The sequence below is a fragment of the Saimiri boliviensis genome, chromosome 20 (assembly GCF_048565385.1).
Source record: "Saimiri boliviensis isolate mSaiBol1 chromosome 20, mSaiBol1.pri, whole genome shotgun sequence".
Classification (NCBI taxonomy): domain Eukaryota; kingdom Metazoa; phylum Chordata; class Mammalia; order Primates; family Cebidae; genus Saimiri; species Saimiri boliviensis.
Window position 1 is genome coordinate 5,907,314 of NC_133468.1, and position 12,132 is coordinate 5,919,445.

At 56.3% G+C, this 12,132-nt stretch overlaps 1 protein-coding gene across 1 annotated transcript; it reads left to right on the forward strand.

The window, feature by feature from the left end:
* The first annotated feature begins 811 nt into the window (after positions 1-811).
* LOC141582507 (putative protein SPATA31J1) lies at positions 812-3,690 on the forward strand. The gene is made up of 6 exons (XM_074390713.1): positions 812-891; positions 1,025-1,157; positions 1,866-1,923; positions 2,422-2,482; positions 2,692-3,027; positions 3,462-3,690. Exons 1-6 carry the CDS (start codon positions 812-814, stop codon positions 3,688-3,690), a joined length of 897 nt encoding a protein of 298 aa, XP_074246814.1.
* Positions 3,691-12,132: the final 8,442 nt, after the last annotated feature.

Below are 12,132 nucleotides of genomic sequence, written 5' to 3' on the forward strand. Positions count from 1 at the left end.
CCAAGATTGCACCATCACACTCCAGCCTGGGCGACAAAGTGAGACTCAGTCTCAAAAAAAAAAGGAAGCTCTATGTTGATGCAAGCCAAGAACATATTATGTGGAAAAGTTAGAATTGCAGGCAGAAGAGACACTGAGAGCAATAATCCTGGAAAACAGAAATTTCAGGGACAAGTCCAGATCTTCAAAAACTGTGAAATTGATGGAGCCTGAGCAGGGATCTCCAAGGAACCAGGTGCTATCTGTGTGCCAGGATGGGAGGATAGAAGACGGACCTGGTCGACCTGGCGCGGTGGCTCACACCTGTAATCCCAGCACTTTGGGAGGCCAAGGAGGGTGGATCACTTGAGGTCGGGAGTTTGAGACCAGCCTGACCAACATGGAGAAACCTCGTCTCTACTGAAAATACAAAATTAGCCAGGCATGGTGGCGCATGCCTGTAATCGCAGCTACTTGGGAGACTGCAGCAGGAGAATCCCTTGAACCCGGGAGGTGGAGGTTGCGGTGAGCTGAGATAGCGCCATTGCACTCCAGCCTGGGAAACAAGAGTGAAAGTCCATCTCAAAAAAGAAAAAAAGAAAACAGATCAGGTCTGTCTCTGACAGGTTGAGTATGTGGAGTGGGAAGGAGTGATCCGGAAGGCCAGGAGGGAACAGGGAACTGCAGAGGTGGGTGGTGGTGGGTGGGGCCGGCTTCGGCCTCCTCCTCCCACTGGGTGGGACTGCCCATCCCACCCTCAGCTGCCCTTTGTGAGGGGGAGGCCCCAGCTCTGTGATGTGGGCCTAAGCTCCAATAACTAGTCCCAAAGGGGATGCCCAGGGCTCAGTTGCCTGAGGGCAGCAGTGCAGTTGACATAGATATTGTCTTTCCTCCGGAAAGCATTAGGCTTAGGCAAAATAATAGATAATTGGACTACATAGTCCAAAGAGGGAGCAGCTGTCCTCACCCAAGAAGGGCAAGGTTGCAGCCAGCCCTCAGCCTCAATGGGAACCACTATCCCAGAACGCTGACTCTGACTCCTGAGCTCCAGCCCCATGCTCTGGATGATGCATTTCATCCTAATTGTTGCATGTAGCCTGGTGATCCTGGCCTTCTTATGCTCCTACATTTTCAGGAAACCATCCTCAGCGCCTCCCAGAAAGAGGAACGGCAGGAAGGTAAGGAGCCCTCAGCCCACACCCAGCACAGAATGATTCTATTTGTCCTGCTCTTTCCCGCTTTCCAAATCAACCAGAGGCGCTTCTGTGATGGGAAGTCTCATCATCCCTCTAGGGAGAGCAGGACAGGCAGGGTTTGGAGTGGGTACAGCATCCATCCCAAGCTCCCACACCATCTGTGGGGGTGCACGGGAGGCGTCAGGGCAAAAACGAACCCCGGGACTCCACGGCGAGGACCCGACCATGAGAGGGGTGAGGTCTCCAGGAGGACAGGCCCTGAGCCCCAGCTCATCAGCCGCCTTCCTGGGCAGGTGCCTCGGGGCCCAGCCTCTGTGTGGGGTGCTCTGGGGGCTGTGCGGAGCCCCTGAGAGCCTCCCACCTGAGACTGGAGTCACGTCTGGCCTCCTCGGAAGCAGAATCCTCCCTGCCAGCTCAGAGGCTCCTGCAGGACACAAGGGTGTGTGTTTCCCGAGCAGCGGACAGGCACTGAGGACGCCCAGGGCGGGTCTCATGCAGAAAACCCCTCTGTGCTGTTCCAAGAAGGAAACCAGAAAATGTGGTTATGCACTTTAGAAATGAGTGAAAGGAAAGAGCACACAGGGCTCCGTGAGCTGAGAAAGTGTGACGTTCACAAGTGCTGTGGGTCTGCAGCTGTGGGGGACAGGAGCCTGAGACCCGGCTGTGCCCTCACTCTTTCTTGTCTCTCAGGGTCAAGCTGAAGTGAGGAGCTGGCTCAGGATCAGAAATAAAAAGATCACTTTGAAAGGTAAGGCTCTGAGGGTCCCAAAAGCCCCCAGAGGTGGCAGCTTCACCTGTCCCTAGGAACAAGCACCAAGTCTCCTAGGAATTCACCCGGGATCTGTCTCTAATTCCCTGCTGGGATGAGGCCAAGAGGGACTCTGGGGGGGGGGGGGGGAGGGCGGGGACCAGTGACCGCCTGGACGTGCAGAAAGGGCTCCAGGTCCACGCAGGCAGCTGTTTAACTCAGCTAAGGCTGAGTCCTCTTTGAGACTGCCCCTGTCCTCTCTGCCCAGGAGGTCGGCGTGACCCCCACGAGAGGTGTGTCGGGAAGCACTTAGTAAATGACAAAGCACTGCCCACCGGGCACCTGGCTATCACACTTGGGCCACGTGACCTTTGACGCCGATGCTGGGGCTCCAGGGTCTAACCCTCTCCCTGGGGTCTCCCCTGAGAGCACGTGCACTCAGCCTCCTGTAAGTCCCGGTTCCCTCCGTCGCCACCATAACCCACTCTTGCTTTCCAGCTTGCCGAAGTCTCTTGAAAAACTTGGAGAACGCTAGGGACCACACTCTCCTACTGGAAAAGTGAGGCTCTTCCCCCTCCTCCCTCCTGTCCTCCTTCCTACCAGGGCCTGGGGTGGATCTGGGAGAGGGAGGTCACAGCCAGGATGTCACTAAAGCCCTGGGGCAGGGGTAGGCAGAGCTTTGTGAAGTCAGCGTGGGGGCTCTGGAGGGGCGTGGGCCTCGGGTGCCCGGTGCTCCCGGCTGCAGCCTGTGCCTCCTGTCTGCTGCAGGCGCCTGAGGAAGCTCCCTGGGGACGGCAGCTTCCATTGCCTTCTAAACCGAGACCGCCTGACGGAGTCATTCAAACGAGGCCCGGGTAGCGTTCACCGGCCACATGGGAGGTGTGGGAAAGCTTCTCCCACCAGCTTGTCCCCACAGGCTCCTCTGGCTCCTCTGGCCTCCATGCCATCGCCAGACCTGAAGACCTCCATAGGGTCCTTTGAGTCCCTGTCAACCCTGAGCACCTCCCAGCCACCAGAGCCTTTGCGTCCCCTGAAGCACCCTTCACACCCGCCACATGCCGGCACCCTATTACCAAACCCGACCACCTCCGTAGAATCCTTGGGGTCTCTGCCATCCCTGAGCTCCTCCCGGCCACCAGAGCCTTTGCGTCCCCTGAAGCATCCTTCACACAAGCCATGTAGGCGTTCCGCTCCCCGACATCGGAGCCCCAGCTGGGCGTCCTGCTCCGACTCCACCCAAGCTGATTCTCAGACTGACGCCACAACATGCCCGATGTGCAGCGCCCCTGAGCGCTCTTGTCTACACAGCCGGTGGGTGCCTTTGCCTTCCAGCGCTCGAGTGATCCGAGGCGTTGGTTGCTGCAGTGATCCTGACCTGGACCTCTCCTGGAGCCAGGAGGCTGCCAGAGCCTGGTGCCTCTGCACCTCCTCACAGTGCCCATTCCAGTGCCCTAATCTTCCCACCCACCTACCAAAGGCTTCCCTCGAGGGAGACCCCACATGCAGGCAGGGGAAGGCAGGGGTCCCACTTTCCTCAGCCTGGACGTGCCAAAGCTGCTGGACACACAAGGCACCAAAATCCCAGACACCACCCTGAACACCGCACATCAATTGGGGCTCTCCCCAGGACAACCTGGAGGCACGTTCCCCTCCTGGTGTGGGCACCCCGCTGATACCGGAAGCTCATGTTCTCATGGATTGGGAGAGGAACCTGTGGAGACACTGGCTGCATCTAAGCCAAGAGCGGGCCCGTCCTGGTGCACATGATAAAGTGTTCAGGGCAGTTTATTAAAGTTAAAGAGAAAATACGACCTCTGTGTTAGTTTCCTATGACTGCTGTAACAAGCTACCATAGGCCTGGGGGTTCACAGCAACAGCCACTTATTTCCAGGGACATGGCGTTTCCCCCGCTCCAGAAGCCTTCATCCCTCAATCCTGAGCCCTCAGGGACTGTTGAGGAAGCAGGAATCCCAGACCCACCCTCCGGTCCCATGCAGGCTTTCCCTTGCAGTCGGAGAGCTTCTCAGGGCCAGTCCCCTTTTTAAGACTACAGTCTCTTCAAGTTCACCAGCACCCTCACCCCCCGACACACATACGCACACACACGAATACACACACACGCACGCACGCACACATACACACACACACACGCACGCGGAGCATGCACACACCCATGCACACGTTCCAGCATTTTAAGCAGTCCAAATACACACACACGCATGCACACACACACACACACACACACACACACACAGAGCATGCACGCACCCATGCACACGTTCCAGGATTTTAAGCAGTCCAACAAATCTCAGTACTCCCCAGAACTATTTCAGTATTTAAGAGTCTGTATCAACCGCATGGGAAGGCCATTCGGTCTGGAATCCTACACTAAGTGTGGGGTCTCCGTGTGGGGGATTCTCTCACCAGGCCGTAGGGAGCCTTCTTTCTTCAACGCCATCCAACTCCCTCCAACCTCATTCCATGGGCACCCCCTCCCATGACAAGCCCCGGTTTGGCCCTGGCAAAGGACAACGTCCTCTCCCGATGGCAGAGGGTCATCCTCTCCACCCTGAGGTCTCCGCTTTGCCTCAATTTCGTGGTACAAAGCCTAGACTAATCCCAGGACCCCGACTGCTGGGCCCATCCACCACCTTCAGAAGCAGCCAGGAACCAGCAGGAGTCGGAAAAACCACACCATCCCTGTGAGGGCAGGCAGCGGGGTGGTCTAGGGGTGGGAGTGCACCTTCTGGAGCCAGACTGCCTGGGCCATGCCTCTGACCAGCCATGGAACCCTGGGCAGCTAGCTGACCCCTCCCAGCCCCAGTGCCCTCATCTGGTAGCAGCTAACGGGGACACATCTGGGCAGGGTCTTGGTGTCACGTCCATCACTGGGGCAGGTCATCAAAGCATACCATACAGTACATCAGTTATGGGCTGTGTAGCCCACTTACAGAGGAGGAGGGAGGCTCAGGCATGAAGGACATGCACAGGGGACACGCTGCTGAGTAACCCCCTCCCCATCCAGGCCACCCAGCCACAGCCTGTCCCCAGGGACCCCCGGTCCACATCAGTGGGAGCTGCAGGATGAAGGTCTCCTGTGCCTGGAGCCTCAGAGCCTGTGCTAGTTAATTTCCCGGGTCTGCTTGACTGGCTCACGAGGGGCAGACGTTCGGCCAAACATTATTCTGGGTGTGCCTGAGGGGTTCTGGGTGAGACTAACACTTGAGCCAGTGGACAGCAAAGCAGACGGCCCTCCGAAGTGTGGGTGGCCCCACCCCATCCACCGCAGACCTGAACAGAACACAAAAGCTGGATAGGAGAGAATTCATTCTGCCTGGCCCCCCTGAGCTGGGACTTGGTCTTTTCCAGGCTTTGGACTTGAACCAAGGCACTGGCTCTTCATGGGTGTCGAGCCCTCGGCCTCTAGACTGGGGGAAACTCCATCAGCTCTCCTGGGGCTCCACCTGGCCAGCTGCAGATCTGGGGACTTCTCAGTGCCACTGTCTCATGAAGCAATTCCTTACCGTCCATCTCCTTTTATAAACACGCATGCATCCTATGGATTCTGTTCCTCTGGAAAACCCTGACTAATCCAGAGCCTGAAACAGGGGCATGGCCTGAGGCCTCGGCACCCAGGAAGGATCTGCATTCTTTGTGCTTCCAGGCAGGGCCTCTCGTGGAGAGCAGGATGGCTGTGCTTCCTTGGCCGGCACTTGGGGTCTGTGGGGTCGGCAGCTGTGGGCTGAGGGAGCTGACCCTGCAGCCTGCACCGCTATGGAGAGAGGGCCCCTGGGCTGGGGATCTAACCATTGGGTTGTAAATCTGACTCAGACACTCCAATAACTGTGGCCTGGGGCAAACTATGTACGCTCCATGAGCCTCAGTACCCCCCACCACCCACAGAACAGGGCTGTGAGAGCAGTTTCCTCGCAAGGTTTAAAGAACCCAGCACAGTAGCTGACACAGTTCATATCAGGTGGTGGCTGAAAAGCTGGAATGCAGACAGCTGACCTCCACAAAAGGGCCAGGTTTGTCCCATGCCTGGCTTGAACTTGAAGAGCCCAGAGCCCGGGGCCACATGCCAAGAGGTCCCTGGTCCACAATACCACATCTGTCTAGCATCTGAAAGTCACCTGAAAGTGGGAATCCCAAGGACTCTCAGAGGACACAGCCCCCTGAGACCCGGGCTCCTCAGGAGACCACCTTGGGCATACCCAGCCCTGCAGGGGTCTCTATGTGGTGTGCCATCAGCGCCCTGCACCCCTTCAGCTGCCCTCCCCTGCACCTGCTGCCCACCCAGCAGGGCTCCCCAACCACAGAGCGGTGCATATTTCTGCTAAGGAGGCCCATCATTCAGATGGTGATGGAAAGGGCCAGGCAGGACTAAATCCCTGAGGCCATTGGGTGTGGGTGCAGCAGGTGGGGAGGCCAAGCCTGGTTCATGGTGTCCCTCATTGGTATTGCATTTGGGGCAAGGAAGTAAACCCCTAAAGCCTCAGCTTCCCAGATGGAGAGCAGCTTCCTGGTGGCCTCATGCCCACCTCCCAGGTCCCCATGGGAGCTGCAGGAGGCAACGGTGCTATCCAGCTGCAAGGATGTGAAAGGACCCCTGGTTTTCAGTGTTTCTCACTCTGCCAGAGGGTGCCATTGCCATAAGGCAAGTCTTTTAGACTGGTACTCAGCCCAGCCAGGAAGGAGTGCCTACCTCCAACAGGACCCCAGGTGGTGGGCACATCCCAGGCCAGCCTCTCCCGGCTGGGCTGTCGTCCCCTGAGTAAAATGAAGTGGAAGCACTGGCCAGCAGATGAGGGCAGAATCTCCTCCTCCTGGCTCCACAAAAGGATGAACCCCTCTACAGCAAAGACTTCAGGAGGCCGCCGGGCACAGTGGCTCAAGTCTGTAATCCCAGCATTTTGGGAGGCCAAGGCAGGCAGATCATCTGAGGTCAGAAGTTCAAGACCAGCCTTGCCAACATGGTGAAACCCCATCTCCACTAAAAATCAGGCATGGTGGTACGCGCCTGTAATCCCAGGTACTCTGGTGGCTGAGGCAGGAGAATTACTTGAACCCGGGAGGCGGAGGTTCCACTGAGCTGAGATTGCAGCACTGCACTCCAGCCTGGGCAACAGAGCAAGATGCCATCTCAAAAAGACTCCAGGAGGCGTGGTCCTTGGGAGCTTTTCTCCAGCCTCACAGCCTACCTTGCACCCAAGCGACAGATACAGCTTTCCTTGTGTGAGGGGAACCCATGGGATTCACTCCCTTTTCCTATTTCCTCCGGAGTGAAGCCTCATGTGTTGGGACAGTGTGGGTTCAGGGACTCTCTGGGTGACCCTGGTGAGCCTCTCTCGCCAGAGTTCTAGGGAGCATCAGCGCAAGGGAAACACAGCCAGAGCAGCCGCCCCCGAGTGTTTTGATACAGGCCAGGTACGGGCTGCTCTGTGATGGTGGGGGAAGGTGATGAGGGTCCCCTGAGAAGCTCCCTTGGGCACTGGAAAGGTGGGATATGGGGAGCCGCCTCCCGCCTGGACCAGTTAATGCCCAGAGCTGTTCCCTTGGGTCCTCATCCCTCCTTCGAGGCAGTGGGGCCACGGGTTTCTAGGGGAATCCAGGCCTTTAGGGAGACTGGGAATCCGACTTTGATCTTGCAGCTCCCGCATTTTCCCTGCACTTTTGCTGATTCGTTTATGCCTGTCAGGGGCCTCAGGGCCGGTCTTAGGGTAGGAAAGATGATTCCCCAGATTTCCTGCAGGCTTTGAGCACGGTGGAAGGATCCGTGGAGCCTCCAGTGAAACTTGGCAGATTGAGCATTTCATTTATTTTCGCTCAATTATGATTAGTAAATAGAAAATTCTGAAACCTACAAAGAAAAATACAGCAAAAGAACAACGAATCAGTCAAAGCTTAGGAGGAGAGGCCACAGAATCACCGACAGCAACACCCCGTGGACGTGAGAGCAGATGGTTTGGTGAGCACCGTGCTGGGAGGTGGCCATGGTGCAGCCGGTAAGTAGGGCTGTAAATAGTCACAGTGGCCCTGTACGTAGTCCAGCCGCAGCAGCACGTGCTGGTGGCCTGCAGTCCCACAGAGGGAACTTGAGGAGACGCAAAGTGACAGAACCAACAGCGCTGGGCCCTGGACACCCCGCCCCAGCCTGTGGGAGCTGCAGGTGTGTTCTGGGAACATACTGCTCTAACCCTTCTTTTTTTCTCATTAAATAAACTCTGGTTCTAGAAACAACTTGCCTGCAGCCAGCTGGCTGGACCAGCACGTGCTGCTGGGGCTGGACTATGTACAGGCCCATTGTGACTATTTACAGCCCTACTTACAGGCTGTACAATGGTTACCTCCCAGCACCGTGCTCAGCTATATGTCAAAATAAGGTGAGCTGGCCAGGTATGGTGGGCCAGGGACAGGGGCTGTACACACAAGTGCTGGGGGTTCGGGGACTCAATACTATCCAGGGCCAGGGCTGTAACACGGCTGGGGTGGCCCCTGTGTCATGGGGAGGAAGCCCACAGGGAAAATGTCATCCTTACCACATCACATCACACCAAGGGTATCTGCTATTAACATGGCTTATCGCTTTTTTTTTTTTTTTTTTTTTTTTTTTTGAGATGGAGTCTTGCTCTGTAGCCCAGGCTGGAGTGCAGTGGTGCAATCTTCCTCACTGCAACCTCCGCCTCCGAGGTCCCAGATCAAACAATTCTCCTACCTCAGTCTTCCAAGTAGCTGGGATTACAGGCACAAGCCACCATGCCCCCACGAATTTTTGTTTTTTTTTTGAGTAGAAACGGGGTTTCACCATGTTGGACAGTCTGGTCTTGAACTCCTGACCTCATGATCTCCCTGCCTTGGCCTCCCAAAGTGCTGGGATTACAGGCGTGAGCCACTGCACCCGGCCACTTTTTTTTTTTTTTTAATTTTAGATGCAGCGGGTACCTGTGCAGGTTTGTTACATGGATGAACTGTGTGGTGCTGAGGTTTGGGCTTCTAGTGAACCTGTCACTCAAATAGTGAACACAGTACCCAGCAAGTAGTTTTCCAGCCCTTCCCCTGCTCCTGCTCTCCCCACTTTTCTCAGTCGGGTGTGGTGGCTCATGCCTGTAATCCCAGCACTTTGGGAGGCCGAGGCGGGTGGATCACGAGGTCAGGAGATCGAGACCATCCTGGTCAACATGGTGAAACCCCGTCTCTACTAAAAATACAAAAAATTAGCTGGGCATGGTGGCACGTGCCTGTAATCCCAGCTACTCAGGAGGCTGAGGCAGGAGAATTGCCTGAACCCAGGAGGCGGAGGTTGCAGTGAGCCGAGATCGCGCCATTGCACTCCAGCCTGGGTAACAAGAGCGAAACTCCGACTCAAAAAAAAAAAAAAAAAAAAAGACTACAACTCTCCTCTGGATTTCTAGCCTGCAGGTCTGCTCTACATAATTCAGACTTGCCAGCCCCCACAATCACATGATGTGATACACACACACACATACACACACACACACACACACACACACACACACACACACACACAATCTATATTTATGTCTATGTCCACTTCCAGGGAAGATATACATAGTAAGCACATGAAAAGACACTGGACATCATTAGGCACCAGAGTAATGCAAATCCAAGGTGTAATGAGATACCACTTCCCATTCACTAGGATGGCTGGAACCACACACTGGGCTAACGAGGGATGGCAAGGACGTGGTGAAACCCAAGCCCTCTCGCTGCTGGTGGGAATGGACGTTGGTGCAGCTGCTTTGGAAAACAGTGTGGCAGTCCTTCAGACAGTCAGCAGAATTGCCATGCCGCCCAACCGTTCTACGTAACAGAAGTGAAATGCTTTCACCCGAAAGTTGGTACCCAGTGGTTCATTAGCATCACCATTCAGTTGTCAAAAAGTGGAAAGTACCGAAACGTCTGTCGACTGAGGCTGTTTCTTCGGGAAGTGTTTTCAGGAGGCAGGAGGTGGGGCAGGAGGCGAGGAAAGCACAGGGCCCCGCGAGCACTCAGCAGCAGCTGGTAAGCCTGCCCCGCCTGGCACTCCACCCCTGCGCTCCACGTCGCCATCAGTGGAGTGCCCGTGGAGATCTGAGACGACACCTCGAACAGCCGAGCACAGAGTTCATGCTCTGGAAAGGGCAGTTTCTGGGGTCATCATCGAGGGCCTGTGAGGATTAAACAGGTTAAGACACCTACAGAGCTCTGGCCGGCTCGAGAGCATTTAGAGAGCACACAGGAAGCCGGGTTCTCTGTTCTTCTACCTCCCTGGCTGCGCTAGCCTGCCCTGCCCTCCTGCCCACCTCGCCGACTGCCCTGAGCCATTGTCAGTCTCATGGGAGGTCCCGGACCTCTGTGCGTGTGCATGTGCATGTGAGAGAGAGAGACAGAGACACAGGGCACATGGGGGCTCATTTCTCCCTGGTTCCAGATGGGGGATGAGGACACGCAAGATCACGCAGGACCCAAGTTCTCTGGCACAACTGAGTCCTAATACCTACGGTCCCATTCTCAGCCTTGGCGTGTCCCCAGCTTGCTGCTGCCCCAAACTACAGGCTTCCCAGCACTTACTGGAAGGCATTCTTTCTCACACGCTCCTCAACTCTTAGCCAGGCCTTAGCCAGGCTATGCCTGCCCCCAGCCAATCAGACAGTCAGTTTCCCCAGCCAGTGGGGAGTTTCTGGTTTGCCAAGACTCAGTGGCTGGTGGAAGCCAGACTGGAAAGGGGGTGGCTCTCCTGGTTGAGGAGGGGAGAGAGATGGGGCAGGATCTCTTAGAGGAGGAGGCCAGAGCCTCTGACGAGTAAGGGAGCCCGCTGTGAAAGGACCGGGCAGAGCGTGTTCGTAGCACAGGCGGCTGCAGGTGCAGAGCCCCGAGAGTGAAAGGCGGCCCCTCAGTGGGGCTTAGAGAGGAGAACCAGGGGTGGAGAGAAGTGGGGCAGGGTGGGGCTGGACCAGAGGCCCGGTCAGGCCAGGCCTCATGGGCTCTGGTGGCCACTTCAGATTCCAGTTCGGCTGCAGGTTTTAATCCCAAGAGCAGTGTAACCTGGTCATACTTGAGAAACGTGGGCAGCTGCCGTGGCAAGTTCGAGTTGAAGCAGATGGATGTTAGGGGGCTTTGTTGTGGCAGGAGTGGGCATGATGATGGCATGGGCTGGGCATGGTGGGAAGGCTGGAGAGAAGTGGGAAGACTGGGTGTGTGACGTGACCTCACCTGCCCTGGACTTGCTGAGGTCATGCAGGTATGTGAGGAGGAAGGGAGTCTAGGGACTCCCAGGTCTCTGGACTGCTCAGTGGGTAGCGGGATGTCAGTGCTGGCATGGGGACAGCTGAGAACGTGGGAGGGGCCAGGGCTCTGTCACTTTTGTACATCATGGTGTGGGTGGCGCTGTCCTGGGGCGATGTGGATCCATTATTTATTGCAGCACAGCATTATCGTTATTTTGTTTCATTATTTGCTTAGTTATTGTTTATCCTCCAAACAGAATGAATGGCTCGCTAAAGTATCTCTTGTGCCTAGAACAACACTGGCACAGGGCAGGGGCTCGATTTATATTTGCAGAATGGATGGATAAAAAGATGGATGGTGGACAGGCGGATGGTGGATGGATGGACAAACGGGTGCATGGATGGATCGATGGCTCTGCCAGGGGAATGGGAAGTTTGACAAGTTGCTTCAAAGGCCAGAGAAGTCAGAGGGTGGGAGCAGCAGCCCTGCCATCCTTCCCTCCCTGAACCACCTGACACCTGAACCCCGTCCCACACGAGCAAGGGGTTCAGGCATCCGGGGAAACGTACAGCCGCCGCCCCACCGGGGCTCAGTAGCCCAGTCTCTGGCCCACCACACCGTTTCTCCTGCCAACACCACCACTCTCTTTCCCACCCCGAGGGCACAGGACCTCCCCTGGGATCTGACCCCTCACCTTTGACATGGTCCCCAGAGGGGAAGAAAGCGTGCCTGGGACCTTTTGCACAGCCTCCAAGGAAGAAGCAGCCAGGAGGCGCCACAGATCTAAGGTTTTGCAAGGGAAGGACAGCTGCCAGCGCCCTCGGCCCCACCCAAGGCTACAAGGAGGGACTGCCTGTAGCAGCCAAGAGAGTTCCCCGGCGGGTCCATTGCTGCTGCCCTCCACCTGGATCTGGGACAGCGAGGCTGCTGGGGACGCTTAGCTTGGCTGGGATGTCGTCTCAGGAAGCAGAAAACAGTTGG

Bases quoted from the DNA above. Each gene is read 5' to 3' on its own strand.
- LOC141582507 (XM_074390713.1), top strand. From the start codon at position 812: ATGCCCAGGGCTCAGTTGCCTGAGGGCAGCAGTGCAGTTGACATAGAT. The intron at 892-1,024 runs GCAAAATAATAG...CTGACTCCTGAG, and splicing joins CCGGAAAGCATTAGGCTTAG to CTCCAGCCCCATGCTCTGGA. The intron at 2,483-2,691 runs GTGAGGCTCTTC...TGTCTGCTGCAG, and splicing joins CACACTCTCCTACTGGAAAA to GCGCCTGAGGAAGCTCCCTG.